The sequence below is a fragment of the Tripterygium wilfordii genome, chromosome 6 (genome assembly GCF_013401445.1).
Source record: "Tripterygium wilfordii isolate XIE 37 chromosome 6, ASM1340144v1, whole genome shotgun sequence".
Classification (NCBI taxonomy): domain Eukaryota; kingdom Viridiplantae; phylum Streptophyta; class Magnoliopsida; order Celastrales; family Celastraceae; genus Tripterygium; species Tripterygium wilfordii.
The window spans coordinates 1,992,667-2,010,124 of record NC_052237.1 but is presented as its reverse complement, the minus strand read 5'-3'; the positions used below and the strand labels follow the sequence as shown (position 1 = coordinate 2,010,124).

At 37.8% G+C, this 17,458-nt stretch overlaps 4 protein-coding genes across 5 annotated transcripts; 2 read left to right on the top strand and 2 right to left on the bottom strand.

The window, feature by feature from the left end:
* Positions 1-77: 77 nt before the first annotated feature.
* Positions 78-1,776, bottom strand: LOC119999912 (pentatricopeptide repeat-containing protein At4g26680, mitochondrial-like). Its single transcript, XM_038847724.1, has 3 exons — positions 1,584-1,776; positions 1,037-1,496; positions 78-495 (listed from the first exon to the last, which is right to left on the bottom strand). The coding sequence occupies exons 1-2, from the start codon at positions 1,756-1,758 to the stop codon at positions 1,075-1,077; spliced, it is 597 nt and encodes a 198-aa protein (XP_038703652.1). The 5' UTR covers positions 1,759-1,776; the 3' UTR covers positions 78-495; positions 1,037-1,074.
* LOC119999913 (F-box protein SNE-like) lies at positions 1,665-7,275 on the top strand. Of its 2 annotated transcripts, XM_038847726.1 has the most exons (2): positions 1,665-1,798; positions 6,624-7,275. In XM_038847726.1, the coding sequence occupies exons 1-2, from the start codon at positions 1,748-1,750 to the stop codon at positions 7,035-7,037; spliced, it is 465 nt and encodes a 154-aa protein (XP_038703654.1). In that variant the 5' UTR covers positions 1,665-1,747; the 3' UTR covers positions 7,038-7,275. The 2 variants fall into 2 exon arrangements, with proteins under 2 accessions (XP_038703654.1, XP_038703653.1); XM_038847725.1 differs by lacking the exon at positions 1,665-1,798 and having other exon boundaries at positions 6,395-7,275.
* A 1,199-nt stretch (positions 7,276-8,474) lies between these two features.
* Positions 8,475-11,778, top strand: LOC119999636. The gene is made up of 2 exons (XM_038847322.1): positions 8,475-8,859; positions 9,333-11,778. Exon 2 carries the CDS (start codon positions 9,453-9,455, stop codon positions 11,499-11,501), a length of 2,049 nt encoding a protein of 682 aa, XP_038703250.1. The 5' UTR covers positions 8,475-8,859; positions 9,333-9,452; the 3' UTR covers positions 11,502-11,778.
* Positions 11,779-11,946: 168 nt separating this feature from the next.
* LOC119999637 (zinc finger CCCH domain-containing protein 18-like) lies at positions 11,947-16,227 on the bottom strand. The gene is made up of 8 exons (XM_038847323.1): positions 16,089-16,227; positions 14,335-15,297; positions 14,079-14,246; positions 13,807-13,986; positions 13,070-13,146; positions 12,788-12,958; positions 12,563-12,689; positions 11,947-12,466 (listed from the first exon to the last, which is right to left on the bottom strand). The coding sequence occupies exons 2-8, from the start codon at positions 15,282-15,284 to the stop codon at positions 12,394-12,396; spliced, it is 1,746 nt and encodes a 581-aa protein (XP_038703251.1). The 5' UTR covers positions 15,285-15,297; positions 16,089-16,227; the 3' UTR covers positions 11,947-12,393.
* Positions 16,228-17,458: the final 1,231 nt, after the last annotated feature.

The following is a 17,458-nucleotide window of genomic DNA, read 5'->3' as shown; positions in this document are numbered from 1 at the left end:
TCGTTTGCAACATTTCAAGTCCTTAGTCATAGAATGTGCATCTACTCAAGTTTGTGTGGATGGCGCACAAGAAAATATAGTGGCTATGCAATTCATTTAGCATTCAAATGCCATATCCCAAATACAGTAATAGGTTATGCCTGACATGATATCGTTGTCCCCAGCTACAATCCTCAATTTTTTCAAGAAATTAAGTACGGTACTTCCCAAAGAACTCCAACCGCCCACCTCCTCCATGATTTGCCCTTTTTCTCTTCCTCTGCATGAGTAAGCAACATAGGAAAGAATCTAGGTCCATATGACAACCATTCACTCGTCTCCACAACCATGGAAACTTATCTTTTTGGAGAGCTTGCATAGTTGGTTGGCTCACTGTCACCACATTCCTTGAGAGAATCTGAGAGATGGTCACTCTAAGAACAATATTTGGGCTGTACACTTGTCTTCAGGGAATCCTGTCCGGAAAATGCTTTCAAATTTTCATGTTTTCATTTCCTGAAAAACAGTTTTCATTCTCAAAAAAATATGCATTTGGTTTATAAAACCGGAAAATAATTGTCATTATAATTTAAATAAAAGCAAATGCAGGTTCCTATTACAATACAAAGAAACTCTCATTTATCTCAACCCAGTTCTAAACACAGATATTTGGTAAATTATCAGCTTCTCCTAGAACAACAAGAATTCAGCCTTTCCACAATTATGAACAAAGTGAACATTTGAAATGCATAATTGATTAAGATAGAGCCATGACACTGTATAAACATCATATTAAAAATGCTTATAACGAAGACAAAGCATATCATCTCATGGACCAAATTATGGACCTAGATTTATAGACAATTTCCTAATTCCCACATATCAAATGCTAAATGTTCATAAATTGATTAAAGGAGATAAGAAAAGATGTCCTGACTCCTGAATCCAAAATCTACCTTATGCTTAGATAATTAGAAGTTGGCATCCACAAACTACAGCATTTCATGACAAAGAGCTAAAAATAATGATATTACCTAAATTTTAAAAATGAAATTACCTTCCTGAATACTTATGGAGAAGTTCATAAAAGTGCCATCATATGCCAGCCAGCATTGCCGAAAGCCCGAAAGAATGAGTAGTAGGAAATGTAGAAACAGCTTCACAGTTTCTCATCACTTCTTTGTTTTCATTTATCTGATCCTGAGCTGATGTTCTCATCTTGTCAAATCCTTTGGGCATAAGGCATCTAGCTTCCATCTTGCTGCATAACTTCATAGCCAATTCATCTTTTCCACAGAGACAAAGTCTGTCATAAATCTCAGATAAGATGCTCAAATCAGGAGGAATAGCACTCTCTATCATTTCCTCAAGAACTCGAAGTGCTCCATCAAAATCTTCATTCTTGCAGAATGTAGATATCAGCATCCTGAAGGTATGTTCATTTGGATGACAACCACTCCTTACCATGATTTTATACAACTGGAAAGCACGATCTGAGTTCCTCCTCACACATTGTCCTGTTATAAGGGCAGAAAAAGTGGAGGCATTTGGGACAAAGTTCTTATCAAGTTCTTTAACCAAATATGCAGCTTTCTTGGTCTTACCCTCCTTGCAAAGACCCAAAATCAAGGCATTATATGTCAAGACATCAGCCTTAACTTCATTCCTCGCCATCTCCTCATAAAGACTGCCACCCACCTCACTATTTCCCACCTGACTGTATCCATTGATCAAAGTATTGTAAGTGACAGTGTTAGGAGACACATTGATGGCTTTCATTTCACTAAAAAGTTTATTTGCTTCATGTAGTTTCCCTTCCTTGCAAAATCCACAAATAAGAGCATTAAAAGTAACCACATTAGGATGCACCTCATTCTTACCCATCGAGTTTTTAAGTTTCAAAGCCAATTCCAATAGACCCTTATTACAATATCCTGCAATCAAGGTATTATAAGAGGCAACATTGTGCCCGACACCCATCTTCTCCATCTCCCTGAACACTTCAATTCCCTTTTCTAGCTTTCCCAGTTTGCCATAAGCAGACATGACCATGTTAAAACTAAACACATTTGGTGATATTCTATGGCGTCTCATCTCTCTGTAGAATGCCAAAGCAATATCCGACCTATCAGAATCAAGCAATGCGCTCAAGTATGCATTACAGGACTCCACAGTAGGCAAAAACCCATAATCCTTCATTTGACAAAAAGTATCAGTGGCATTTCTAAACTTTTTCATATGCGCATAGCACTTAAACAACATGTCGAAAACACGAGGAGAAGAGTCACACAAGCGATAAGAATACAGTATTGCTTCAAACAACTTAGAAGGAAAATCTATGGAACCCGGTACATAAATGCTCCTCAAAATAGATTCCGCAGACTTGAATTTCCGATTCTTGGTTAGAATGTGCAGAATCATTGAATATGTATCGAGTGTAAGGGAACGGGGGTTTTGGGTTTTGATCCAATTGAAAAATTCAAGCGAAAGAACATAGTCCTTTTGGACCTTTAACAGAATGTGCTTGAGTCTAAAGGGAGTGAGATGGATTGATAGAGCATTGAGCTTCTCCCAATCAGAGTGAATCAGGTGGCTGTGTGCAACATTGATAAAGTCGAGGTCTTGCCCTCTGGGTTCAGGGATCGTTCTGTGGGGAACTGGAATTACATCCCGAATCCTTCTCCCCAGAATCCCAAGAGTTGAGGATTTTACAGAGTTGGAGTTTGTCGGTACGCAAGAACTAAGCGAATATGAAAACCGACGAATTGGAAAGTTGTTCATGGCAAACCTAGATAAATAGAGTTCCCCTTCGTACTGACCTGGACACGGCGAGACGAGCTAGATATGAAAGAAAAGGCCCTAGTATGAAAGCGGGTCTTGCCGATTATCCAATCCATATGGCCATAGCAGGGGACCTAGCCTTGATTCAAAGAAACTCTGGCTCATCGATTGACATCTCCAATCTATATGATATAACATTATCCCGTATCAAAAAGGCAATCATTGGGGCAAACAATGCACGTAGACCAGGAAGAAGAGGTTTTCCCGTGGGCTGGGCTAGGGGAGTAGCCGCCTCTTCACTCTTCTTCAGCCAATTCAGAAAACATGGTGATTGCGATAATCATCAGGTTCATTCGAGCTAAGCGAGTGAAACTGACTATGAAGACGGAATCAATAGCAGACAACGGAAATTGATAAGTGCAAACCTTGTTGAAGAATTCGCTGAACTACAAACGACGGCTGTTCAGCCGCTGACAAAGTCCGAAATCCACCACCGCCATATGCGAGTTTCAGTGTAAACGGGTTGGGTTGGGCTTGGTAGGTTTGGGCTAGTGGCCGAGTGGAGCCAGACTGGACTATATTTGGGCCGGGCTCATACGTTGCAGCGCGAGGCCCAAGCTGGCTTCCAGTTTTTGCTGGCCCGGGCTCATGTAGGTTAATTAAATTAGAAAGTAATCACGGGAATTGGAAGACACCTTGATTTGCATGACTGGGATGTCAAACCTAAACTTTAGTAGTGGGCCTGCACATAACATGATTACAGCTAAGCTCCAATGAGATTATCTAACGTTAATTGACTTGGTTTCATATATTCACCGACTCGTATAACATTTGAAATGAAATGACATACATGCTTGTACTAACTATGAAAAAAAACAAACAAACAAAGCAGGACTTTGGACTTATTTGGCAACACTTTCCAACAAGAGTTTTTGCTTGTGTCGGTACTTGGTTTGGTAAGTTTTCTCTGAATACCAGCAAAGCATCAATAATCCAACAAGCTAATTAAACACCACGTACCCTTTAACATTAATTAACAAAGCAAGCAAAAGGTCTGAATGACAGTTTGTTGAAAGTCACATAGCGAGGTAAATTTAGAAGTTTCTTTCCAGAAGTAACAGCAAGTACAAGGAATGCCTCACCAACAAATCTCAGGCTCTCTGTTGTACATAAAGAAAACCCACCTGAGGAAACAAACAATCATTTCTAGCTAAAAGTTTTAGTTAAAACAATGTGAAGAGATTCCATTAACACTCACTTCAAGCTAAAAGAGCAGTTAGCCATGAATATATACACATATAAGGAACCATTTTGCTGTAAATTAATTTGGTGGTTTGGTTTTTCTTGGTCCTCTTCTGTTTACCATTCTTCCGCTTGTTTGCTTTGATTTGTTCACATTATTTCCATCATCATACCTATTATGTACACACATATATACATATAAATGGTTGTCATCATACAAATGGTGAAACTCTTCCATGCAAGTTGGCCTCGCATGTGGGCATGCTTTGCAACAAAGAAAGTAGGTACAAATGATAGTCATTGTTGAAATGAGTGAGGAATGTGAAATTTCTATGCTCACTTCACGGGTTTCATTCATATACTTTTGTAAGCTTGCAATGAATCAAGTTCCTCTCAGCAATGATAATAAGACCAGTAACAATAATACTTCTTCTCCAAATGCGTCCAACAGACAAGTCCAACACAATACAAACACAATGAAATTCTCTCCTCTCTCTATTATAGGGTGGGGTCATCCACACAATCCTTTGTGAATCTAATGTCGATATCAATCTTTCATGATTATTCATATTGTATTATGTGCTTTCTGTCTCAGAGGACTTGGGTGTTCCCTTTCTGTGCCAAACTCCAACACCCAAGAGACAACCATTAGCCATATAGGTTGTAAATAACCCAATTACCCAAATCAAATAATATTTATATCATTTAACATGAAGACCATCATATACCATTTTATAGTTTGTGTGGATGCGATTTTTTGCATCTAGTATTGTATGCTTCCCTCACGGATTTATTTAAAGAAATCATCTATCCTCCACCACTTGAACTAATGAGCACTTGGTGATGGGTACTCACTCTCCTATCACCAATAATTTCTTGAAATAAATCCGTGAGAGAGTGGGTAGGAATTCTTCGTATAGGTACCTTAGAACGAACAATACCTATATGCAAAAAATTACATCCACAAACATTAGGTCATTAGTTTTGTTGCTGGTGAGTATTGAGTATGACACCTAGTCGAGGGAATCTTTTGTAATAAAAAAATCAAGAGGGTTCTTCTAGTATCCTAGCTAGGTAAAGGTACCTCCTACTAACTCATCGCCCACCAACACACAGTCACATAGACAAAGATTTGCAGATTTTTCACATATTATCTATAGTCTACTACTCTATCTCTATGTACATTACACTATATAGAGACTCGAAAAGAACTTGGTGAGTGAGTTTCACTAACGGCTCTGAACAAAAATCTTGAAGTGCGTAAAACAAAGCAACAACAAACAACAAATCCTCCATTGACTTGAAAACAGCATATAAAAGAAAAAAGGGGCAATTAAAGCATCGGTTTCAGCTCTTCTGCCTTGGACCTTTTCATTTGGCCACTTCTTTCACTACTCGATACCCCCTCTAACACGCATTTTCACAAACACCTTCTCTCCAAGTAGTCAAAGCACACCCTTTATTATTTCTCTACACACAGACAGGAAGAAAATGAAATACACGCTCACACCCTAAGAGGGTCTGCATCAGTTTCTCTTAACAGATTCCCTAAAATACAGATAAAATGCCACTTTCCCCTATTTTACAGATTCCCTATCCAATCAACACTGCATCAGATTACCTATCATATTCTCTATTGCATTAAAATAATATTTATTTCTCTTTCCTTTATTTATTTCAATTCATATAAATTACTTCTATTTAAAATAATAAATTAATTACATTTAAAACAATATATTAATTAAAATAATAAATTAATGTTATTAAAAATTAGAGAAAAAAATTGAGGAGAGAGAAAGAAGAGAGAGAAAAAGTGAGGAGAGGAGAGAGAAAGAGATGAGTGATGAGAGAGAAAGAAGAGAGAGAAAGAAAGGAGTGAGGAGAGAGAGAGGAGAGAGTGAGGAGTGAGAAAGAAGAGAGAAAGAGGAGAGAGAAAGAAGAGAGAGAGAGAAAGTGAGGAGAGAGAAAGAAGAGAGAGAAAGGAGTCAAAATGTGAGGAGAGGAGAGAGAAATAGATGAGAGAGAAAGAAGAGAGGGAAAGAAAGGAGTGAGGAGAGAGAGAGAAAAAGTGAGGAGAGAGTGAGGAGAGAGAAAGAGTGAGGAGAGAGAGAGGAGTGAGAAAGAGAGGAGTGAAGAGAGAGAGGAGGGAAAAAATGAGGAGAGAGGAGAGAGGAGAAAGTAAAGTAGTAAAACATGTTATTTTATATTTAGGGAAGTGAATAGTGGTTCTCTAGATGTAGGGAACTACTGTTCATATTCTGTAAAATAGGGAACCTCTAGGTAATCTGATGCAGAGCTCTATTTTGACAAAATCTCTATAATCTTTTCCTATTTTACAGACAGATTCATGTTTAGCTAATCTGCTCTAACAACATAAATTCAACAGATTTTCTCTTCCTCTCTCAAATCAAATCAAATCCAATCCCTTGAATCTTACGACACCATATATATCACATACTGCTTTTTCTTCAACACCTGCACTCTCTCTCTCTCTCTCAAGCGTAACTTACTCACTCAATATGGCGCAGCAGCAATTCAATCAAATCCAGCACCTGAACGACCATCAACAGGCTATGAAACTAAGCAAAGCAGGAGATAAAGAGAAGAGACACAAGTTTCACCTGAACGACCACATTGACATCCTAATCGAGATCCTGAAGCGTCTAGATGGTCGATCCCTAAGTGTGGCCGCCTGCGTCTGTAGATTCTGGTGCACCATTGCGCGGAACGACTCGCTCTGGGAGAACCTCTGCTTCCGCCACGTCTCTCCTCCGCCATCCGGTGTGCGACCGGTGGTGGTGGCCCTCGGAGGTTACAGAAGGCTTTACATGGTGTGCGTGCGGCCCGTGCTGATTCGGCTTGGAGAGTTGAGACTCGTCGGTGAGTCTGGTAGAAGGGCATGGAGTCGGGAGGAGGTGCAGCTCTCACTGTCTTTGTTTTGTGTTGATTACTACGAAAGGCTCGGAGTTGGGGAGAGATTCGGTGAGGCGTCCCCATCATCTCTCATGTTCCTCTGCAGGCCCGTCAACGTCTGATTTCTTCGCTTACTCAAAAACCCACAACACTGCCATCAAATTATTAATTTAAGTAACATATGAATATCATAAATTGTTTGTTTTTTTTTTATCATTATTATTAGAGTTTCATAATTATTACTGCTATTTTTACTAGATTTATAAATTCATGACAAAATAACATTTCATATATATTTTTTATTTTGTTTATTTTTTTAGCAGATATTTAAAAATAAAAATGTCTTTTTTTTTCCGATAAGCTAAAATGTCAAATTTTTTATTGGTTGTCCGCAATTTGCATACACTATGGGCCTTTGACATGGTGAGTGAGACTGGACAAAGCCTTCTCCATAACCGAGATACTCTTCCGAAGCCCAGTAGCCTTATTTGTCCATAATCCATACAAACAGAGGTGTCCTGGGGCAGGAGAGATGGGTGGTCGTAAAAAATGTTAAATGAGTTTATTATATTATCTATTGAAAATAATTTGGCGGAAAATATTGATTCTACTAATATAATTAGTGATTTTGTATTTCAAAATACTACAAAACTCATATTTTTAAGTAATATATGACATTAAATTCTGTTTCTCAAGAGGCTCCATTTTTTAAAATTCGCCTGGGCCCCCTGAATGCTCAGGTACGTCACTACATACAAAAATCCATAAGCTCAATTGCACAATAGACTAGTGCCACTGAGCTTGAAACTTGAATCCCCATATGTGATTTTCAACCTTAGTGTCCCTGTTGTACTTTAAGTTCAAAGCGGATAATATCTCTTTGAGTTGTTTTGTAATATTAATGATATTAGGATTAGGATTTACAAGTTACATTAGAAGTTGTGAACACGATTATGAGTTGATCAGTAGACTTGGAAAGCTTATTGTGACAATACAAGTTGTTTGAATTTTCATTATGGTGAAAAATGCTTGAATGATATAAGTATAATGTGGCTAAAGAATTATTTTCATGCAAAAAAAAAAAACGCAAGAGTAAAAAATAGTCAACAATAAAATACAACCAATTTTATGGTTAAAAAATGGGATATCCATGGTAATAATAACTAAGTAAATTATAGGTTAAAATAATGAATTTTAGATACTTTTCTTTACTAGAGCATATTGAGATATATATATATATATTATCATGATCAAGTGGACAAGTGATAACCCTAAAAGAATCAACAGAAGCTCAAAAAATAGGCAAATTAATTGTCAAGCATTCTACTATATTTTATCAATACAAGATTCTCTATTTTTTTTCAAATAATAAAAATCCCTATCCTAAAAATAAATAAATAAATAAAAGAAAGTGAAACCTTACGATTCCCCTACTTTTTTCTACCCACTACAAACACAATGAAGAAGAAAAAAAAAAAAAAAAAAACCCCACCTAATAATAAATAAAAGAAAAAAGACAAGGGTGCGCATGACGCACCCCTGCGCACCATGGCATCTCCGACTATTAACTACTATTAACTTCTACAATTATCGAATTTTATTTACTTAAATTTGCGCTGCCCCATTTCTGATCGGCGATTGTCGGAGATCCCCCTATTCACCGCCGTCGATTCACCAAAATCGGACCCGAACTTCGACCCACTCAAAATCTCATGTCCCTGTTCGCCGAATCTTGATGGCAAAAACCCTGATCCATGATACTATCATACCATTCTGTACTCTCCACTGTCTGTTTTAAAAAAAGGTCTATGCTTGTACTTGATGTGGATTGACAGTACACTGAGGTTCGTAAATTAGTTCGCAATCTTGAATTGTTCGAGCTCCCAAAGACACGTGGCGATCTGGGTCTTGTTTCGCTTCCATTCTAGCTCAAATCTCAGTGAGGTGTTTTCTCCTTATCTCCTTCTTTTAGTAATACATGTGTTGATTCTTACTCGAGACTTTGAATTTATGCTTAAATTAGTAGACTTGGGTAGCTATAGAGTTATATGCTTAGATTATTGTGCATTTCTGCTGGGTGTGGCTTGAATGAGATTTGGGTCTTGATTTGGAGGTTTTGAGCTGATATTTGTGTTTATTTTGCTGGTGATGAATCGTATTTCTAAAGAAATTTGAAGTCCAAGTATTGCAATTGATTGTTGTTCCTTTCTCTCATCCAGAGCGAGAATTTTTTTTAAATTCAACCCAGATTGAGATATTTTTTGGTCTAGATTAAAACCCGGATATATGGAATCTTCTACGTCACCGGGATATGTTCATTTAAGTCAATAAGTGTCTTGGTTGACTATTCTTTTACTATGAAAATGGTTGAGGCTTGATATTCTTGAACCTATTTTGATTTTCATTACAAAATGCAGATAAGAAAATGCAGATATATGTGAAATTTAAGCTGCTTACACTGAGAAGCATTCTGGGCTGGTTGTAGTTTTGCTTTCAAGAGCTTGGCTTCTTGCATTGCAAGTGAATTTGGTTTCTACATGGAAGCGAACATAGAGGAGGCTCTTAAGGCAAAAGAAATCGCTGAGAAGCGATTTGCTGAGAAAGACTTTGCAGGGGCAAAGAATAATGCATTGAAGGCTAAAACTTTATATCCCAAGATGGAGGGGATAGCTCAAATGGTGGCCACATTTGAAGTTTATGTTGCTTCTGAGGTTAAATGCAATGGCGGAGTTGACTATTACTCTGTTCTTGGTTTGAAGCCTTCTGCGGATAAAGATGCCATCAAGAAGCAGTACAGGAAATTGGCTGTGCTATTGCACCCTGATAAGAACAAAACAGTTGGGGCAGATGGGGCCTTTAAACTCGTATCTGAAGCATGGACTCTGTTATCTGATAGTTTTAATAGAACTTCCTATGATTTCAAGAGAAAGAAGCAGAACAATCCATCTCATGCTCAAAATGCTGGGATTGCAGGACATAATAAATGTTCTGATTCATCGGCTTCTCATGGACTTGATACTTTCTGGACTGCCTGCACCTCTTGTAAAGTTCAGTATGAATATCTTCGTAAGTACGTTAATAAAAGACTTTCGTGTAAGAATTGCCGTGGTACTTTCATTGCTGTGGAGAATGGGACTGCCCCGGTTAGTGGTTCTTTTCCTTACTCTCCTTGGTCTTATGTACCAAGTAATGGATATAGCAGTCACGGATATGATGGGGTTACATATGTCCCAACCAATGGAAATTATTTTGCAGGAAATGGATACCATTCCGGACACGGATATGAGCATGTCTCTAATGTGTCATTTCAGTGGACATCATACCCTGGAAGTTCTACTGGAATCACGAGTCCTAATGGATCATGTGCATTCTCCAGTGATACCGTTTATCAGGCTAATGGAAATGTTCATGTAGCTGGAGCAAAAGCCAAAGCAAGGGCCAACGGAAAACGTACAATGAGAGATGCTATTGCTAACATAAATTCAAATGTATCTGCTGGACGTAATGAAGTTTCAGGATCTAAGGGCAGTAGACCCGATAAAAGAAGGAAGATTATTGGGGGTGCCAGCTTCAGAAATGGATGTGAAGAAAAGGGATCACAGTATGCTTCTGAAGGAAGATTAGCTAATGAAAGTGCAAACATTGTGTTTGACTCGAAGATGCCCATTTCAAATGAGATTTCCACCAGACCTTCCCCCATTGCACCTGCATTTGATGCTCGAAAGATGTTAATGGACAAGGCAAGGACAGAAATTCGGAATAAACTGGAAGAAATTAAGTTAGCTTCCGCTGAAGTCATTCAATCTGGAGAGGTTTCAAAAAAAGTAAATTCAGATCTTTCTGGTCATTCAAAGCCACTTAAAAGTGTGCCAGTCTCAATAACTGTCCCTGACCCTGACTTCCATGATTTTGACAAAAATAGATCAGAAGAATGCTTCAAGCCAAAGCAGATATGGGCTTTATATGATGAAGATGATGGTATGCCTCGTTTGTATTGTCTGATCCGTGAGGTTGTCTCAGTTTCACCGTTCAAGATTCACATCACTTACTTGAACTCTAAAACTGATAGTGAATTTGGCTCAGTCAATTGGGTGGGTTCTGGGTTTACCAAGTCTTGTGGAAACTTCAGAACATGGAATTCTGATGTTATTGATCAAGTCAATGTTTTTTCCCATGTCTTGAGGGGGAGGAAGGCTGGCAGGGGTGGTTGTATACGTATATACCCTAAAAGTGAGGACATTTGGGCTGTTTACAGAAATTGGTCACCCGATTGGAACAGATCAACCCCCGATGATGTGAGGCATCAGTATGAAATGGTAGAGGTGCTTGAGGATTACTCTGAAGAGCTTGGAGTTTGGGTTACCCCTCTTGTTAAATTGGCAGGGTACAAGACAGTATACCAAAGCAATACAAACAAGGACTCCATAAGATGGATTCCAAGGCAAGAAATGTCCCGATTTTCGCACCAGGTGCCGTCCTGCTTGCTTGATGGGGAAGCAAGTAATTTGCCAGAGAAGTGTTGGGATCTTGATCCAGCTGCAACACCAGATGAGCTGCTCCACTCAATAACAGAAGTGAAGACCTGAAACCTGGTCAATCAATTCCAGATTTGTCTGAGTCCTTCTATCATTCTTATAGAGAAATTTAGGTTGACTCTAGTACTTTACAATATTTCACACATGGCTAACAGCCAATACAACTTTAACCTGTCAATTGACTTTCGACAGTACCATGTTTATTGAGGAATACTCCTGTGGAATCCCAAAATGTACTGATTACTTGTTGACAGAATGCCACTTCTTGGAGCATTGGAACTGTAACCATTCTTCTGTTTCCCTGATAGCAATTGTGTGAGTTGGATCATGTTCTTATTAGCAGTTTTGATAGTTATGAATTCTTCTGAGAACCAAATATCCATTTTGCCCATGTTCAGAGCAGATATAGTGCCTTCCACAAGATCCCCAGGAAAAAAAAGATTGTAGCTAGAAAACATGATATTTAGTCTACACAATGAATTGCATACACAGGACCAAAGGAAATTAGCAGTTTGTATAAATTGGGTTTTATTAGCATTTCTTTCTAAAGCATTTGCAGAGAGCATTCTACATCTTTCTTTACTCTGAAATCTCGCATTTCCTTTCTACCTTTCTTCTTCATCTAAAGAACAGGCTATATTACATTCTCTTTTAAATACTAACAGGCTCTGGCTTGCTTTCTGTGACTGTATCAGTATCGAGAAAAGAAAAAGAAACCTGTAAACATATCTGCTTTATGTACCATTCTTCTTTGCAAATCTCCTCCACCAAGTAACATGTAGAAGAACTTCTAGCGTGATTGAAGCTATAACCAAACTGAGAAAGTGGAGGTACGATTGAAAATGATAAGAAAAATCCTCTAACCCCTGTTTAGTATCAAACCCAACTGCATAGTCTTTGATTTCAGTTCTCTATCCTCTATTATTCCTGTCTGTCTGAATCTCTATATAACTGTGGATATGCCTCCTCGTATTGGAGATGCAAATGGGCTATCTGGAAGATTGAGCCCTTGGTTGCTGTTGGAAGGAATTCAATAAAAAAAAAAATTAAAAAAACAAAATTCCTTGTCAGATATGAAACTCCAACGAAAAAGAATGCGCTGGCGATTGTACCTATCTGGGTCATTGTAACTGGAACTAAAAGGCCTGGCTCTGTCCTCACTGTTGGAACCATTGTTCAAGACATCCAGCAAATAATTAAAACGCTCAGCGGATGGAAACTCTGCTTGTTCTGGACGGGCTACAAATAAGTAAGATATATGGATAGGTCAGTCACAAAGAACAAGCAACAGAAACTGCAAGAGCAAAACCGAAAAAACGTATCAAGAATAACCAAACCTTCTGATAGTCTCCACTCATCCATTGAATAACCGAAACAGGACTGATGGTTCAAGGAATTAGGTGCTAATTGCAACTCTGAGAGACGCCTTCGCTCAAGTTCTAGCAGTTGCTCGCGTTCATCCATCAACTGCTTCCTAAGTAACCTTGAATTATCAGGAACTCTTGGCACTGGGGGGTAAATGAACAAAAAATTACGCCAGGTTAATTTATAAATGAAAAATCATATAACGAGAATAACAAAACATTGGAGAAGATAAATTTGATTGAAGGTGTACACACTTGAGTAAAACTCAGAATCTCCATCCACAAGGTGATGGTTGTAAAACATTGGATGATGCATTTTCTCAGCGTATTTCCTGCACAAGAAACATCATGACTGTTAACAGCTGCTAAATCAGAGGACAGTCACATGAAAACCGAAACATACAAATACATCACAATTCATACTCAATGTTTGCCATAAGTTGAAATATTCCATAAAGTCTGGCAAGCTTTTTGTCCTAAGCTGGCTGTGAAATATAAGCGGTCTATTCAAAAAAAAAAAATTACAACCATACTTAAGTCATCATATTGATATAAGTCTTGAGCCTGGAATACTTGTTTAACTAATAACACCCCTATCATTGTCATTCACTGTAAGCCAATTTCATTGATGACTGGCTTTCAAAATTCCAAGCATCACTTATTCGCCGGATCACCAGAACCCTTGTTTTTCAAACAAATCAAAGTAAAGATGAAACTAAATATTAGAAAAGTAGACCCCAAAAGGCAGCCATTTATATGGGACTAACATGCATAGAGAATCAAAAGGAGAAGATTAAAGTTGACAATGACAGAACAACAACTAAAAGAAAGGATAAGTGCAGACAGCTGCAATGATTTATTATTACATTATTTGGAAATTTTGTGTCAGCAAAACACTAACAATGATTATGTCCAATAAAATCAGAATCTAACAAGAAGAAGATAACTGATGCTAGGGTTGCTTCATCTTTACACAAAAAGGAGATGATTACCTATCAACAAGCTTTGACTTCTCTCTGTAAGGTTTCACCAGAACACGCGCTCCGCATACAAAATGAGGATTCCCTTTAGACAAAATTTGCTTTACAGTCTCTGCAAAAACAAATGTTACAAACCCAAACATCCTCTTCTGTTGACATGGAATCCTCACATCCTGAACAGGTCCAAATTTGCTACAAAACGAAATGCCAAAGAAAGAATACTTTAAAACTCGAGAAAATTATTCAAACAAGGAAAAGATTAATAACAAGCATAATTTCCCTACTTAAAGTAGTTGGAAACATCTTGCTCCGAAAAAGTGCTCTCAGCAGGAAAGGTAAGATAGATCTGCCGAGAACCCGCAACAATGCCACCTGGATCATTTCTTTCACTATTGTATTCGAGGTATTTGGGAATGTCTTCTACCAATATTACTGAATGCTGCCCATGAGGCCTGACTCAAACAATAACAATTTCAAAATTTAAAATACTAAAAGGTTACATTCAGAATGTAGGAAACATAGGATTTACGATTGAATTACCGGTCAACAAGACGAATGCTATTCTTCAATCGAGCAAGAAGCTTTGTCAGACTCAAGCCTGCCTTGCCATGTCTCTGGCTCTCTGTAAGGTACCCCTCAGCCTGAAGAGTCTTCCCATACTTCTCATAATACAGCATTGGCAAGGATGCAATGGAGACTGGGCACCCTCTTCTTGATTTCAAAAGCTCAGTGATCTCTAGTTCTAGCTTCTCGATAAACTGAGGAGAAAATAAGTGATCTTCATTTTGCGACTCATTGGAGCCTGGGCTGAACACCTGAGAAAAGCTTTCTGGTATAGGATGGCCATGAAAATACCTACAACTGTTTCCATGTTTACAAAATCCCTTGTTGAAATAATGGCAAACCTTAACAGGAAATTCAGGCAAACTTGGAGACCTTCTACTTGTTCTAGTGCCAAATGCAGGTTCAGTATAAAACCCACTGCCTGAGAAGTCCGAGTTAATAGGATTAATAGAATCTAATTGACCTTCCACATTCAAGAATGGAATTTGGTTTTGGAGGCGATAATCTTCGACAACTGAATCAGAATATCTTGACTGAACAAAATCCAAATTCTGTACATTTTGCTGCTGATCAGTCACTTGGGATTCCCAATAGGAGTTTGTAGGCCTCAAAGAGGAAGGAGATGAAACCGAACGTGATGAAGATGGGGAATATGTAGCAAACTGTAGAGGGTGATCAGCAGCAGGTGGCAAATTCACCTGCAATGGCGAGATTGGAGCAGGAAAACCCGCTTTGGATAAACCGAGGTCTGTTTTGGCTTTGTTGACCAATGAACGGATCATATTATCAGGGCCAAAGGCCAGCCGGATCATCTCACGCTCACCATAATCTTGCAACAGAAGGTACCCTATAACCTTAGTAACATTTTCAGGCTCTAGTTTCTGCACTCTGTTGTATACAACCTTCGTGAACTCTGAAAAATCCATCTCAGATTCTCAACTGTGAAAGTGGAATATAAGTGCAGCACACAATTAATACAATAGAAAGATTTATACAAAACTCCACACTAAGCCATGAATTTGTTGCTTAATATATTGAATTTTATCCTCTTATGCAGTGTACCAAGTCATTGAGAACTGGAGATTGAGAAACAAAATAGAAAAGATGAAAGAAAAAGATATTTGATTTCTTTAATGATATTGTAATTTTCATTTCTTACACCAAACTTATTTCCAGATTGAACAGCCTAAGCATTCATAAAAGGACAGAGATCCATACAGTATATATCCAAAAGAGGATGAAAAGAGAGAGTAAATTAGTTGCCAAGAAAAAAGAACCCAACACCACAAATTCTGTTAATTTGAGCAAAAGAAGAACCTTAATTCCATAATTCAAGCAGTTTCACATGACAGAAGAAAAAAAATTCCCAAACCCAGAAACCAACAAGAAGAAGCGCACACGAGCAAAGCAAAGTTTTCTTTTCACTTCCTCAAACATTCGAGCAGTTTTTTCTGAAGATATAAGTGAGCCAAGCAAGAAAAACAACCAGTACTTCCATAAGAAAAAAAGTCATTTAGAAAGTATGAACCACGACCAAACAAAAAAAAACACAAGAACATGATATCTGAACTTAGAATAACAGTTTCCAGAGTTTGCTGAAACACCCAAAAAAAACACCTGAGCAAAAGACAAGAACTTGAGAACCAAAACGACATAGAATCTAGTTTTTGAAGCCATTTTTGGACCAAAGATCTGATACAAGAAAACATAACATCAAATAAAATACCCACCAAATCTAACAGGCCTCTCTCTTTGGAGACGAAGGGGGAACAAAGTCAGACGAACAGTCCAAGGCCCCAAACTCCTCGATGGCCATGATTGATTGATCACTCTGGTACTCTCCTCTTTCTCTCTCTGTTTATTTCCCGGTCTCTGTCCCTGTCTCTGTCTCTCACCTTCTCTCCCTTTCTTCTTCTCTGGACTAATTTTATTTTTTCCACTATTCTCCGCAAAAACGACACTAATTCTTAAAAAAGGCAAAATTACAGAAAGGATATCTTCAAGGGCGCCTTGTTCTTAGTTCAAATCAAACTGAAAAAATAAATAAATGATAGAATTTGATTTAATTTTTTTTCGAAATTCATTATCACTTACTTCGTCCTTATCCTTTAATTTAAACTTTCAAATTTTGAAAAAAAAAAATCGTTTTACAGCCTGTTCTTTTCTCCTTGTATAGAATTGCGGGAATTTATTCTATATGTGCCTGGATTTTCGAAGCAATATCCGACTTCAATTGACAATAATACCCTACATTAATCTTTCTAAAATGCCATTTCATTCTTAAAATTACCAAAAAAAAAAATCATAAACAGAAATATCTCGGGAATAACTACAACAACGTGCATGCCTACTCAAAGTACAGTACTGTTTTATTATAAAAATATACGGAGTATATGTGTATATATATATAATTACGTATAAAAATTTAAATTCATTCATAGACAAACTTAATAATTAATAATATTGAAATGTCATGAGCGTTGATAGGGACCCACATGACACGAGGGTTAAGATTGAGCAGGATTACAGCCGCAAACACAGTGATATCTATGTAAACTCCACTTGTCCAGTCTGTTCCGAACTGTTTTGCAGTTTTTAACTTTCGAGGACCCACGACATCCATGAGATGTCCTAGCTGGCTGTCCTCTTGGTCCCACTCGTATTTATGTCCTCCCGTGATTGGTGGTTCAGTAATTGGTCTCTTAAAAAAATAGGAAAATATTAAGCGGAGGATGTAAATGATAATAAGAGAAAAAGACAAGGGGTAGTTGTGGTAGTTGGGTGATTACTAGTGAGTGGTGACCGATTCAACCGGCTGAAAAAGAGGGATGGCCGGTTACTAGTATTTAATACTTTTATTGGATTGGGTGGTTGTTTAATTGGGAGTTTTGATGTAAAGTATCACATAAGACAAGAGTTGATGAAGTTATAGAAAATTAATTTTAAACATCAAGTTGGTGCTGACATAATGACATTTGAGCTTATACTGTTTGATTATTAGTATTACTGTTTCATTTGATTATTGTCAGCACTTAATGATTCTTAAAAGAAAAAAATATTAACTTTGAACACTTAATTAGGTTGGTGTATGTATGCACAC

What these genes read in the sequence shown, in the direction of transcription:
- LOC119999912 (XM_038847724.1), bottom strand. Translation starts at nt 1,758, where the DNA reads ATGAAAGCCATCAATGTGTCTCCTAACACTGTCACTTACAATACTTTG. An exon ending in TTTGGGTCTTTGCAAGGAGG is followed by an intron (nt 1,497 to 1,583) that starts GTAAGACCAAGA and finishes CCCTTATAACAG; the next exon opens with GACAATGTGTGAGGAGGAAC.
- LOC119999913 (XM_038847725.1), top strand. Translation starts at nt 6,522, where the DNA reads ATGGCGCAGCAGCAATTCAATCAAATCCAGCACCTGAACGACCATCAA.
- LOC119999636 (XM_038847322.1), top strand. Translation starts at nt 9,453, where the DNA reads ATGGAAGCGAACATAGAGGAGGCTCTTAAGGCAAAAGAAATCGCTGAG.
- LOC119999637 (XM_038847323.1), bottom strand. Translation starts at nt 15,284, where the DNA reads ATGGATTTTTCAGAGTTCACGAAGGTTGTATACAACAGAGTGCAGAAA. An exon ending in AGCATTCGTCTTGTTGACCG is followed by an intron (nt 14,247 to 14,334) that starts GTAATTCAATCG and finishes TGTTTGAGTCAG; the next exon opens with GCCTCATGGGCAGCATTCAG. An exon ending in AGATTCTGAGTTTTACTCAA is followed by an intron (nt 12,959 to 13,069) that starts GTGTGTACACCT and finishes TTTACCCCCCAG; the next exon opens with TGCCAAGAGTTCCTGATAAT.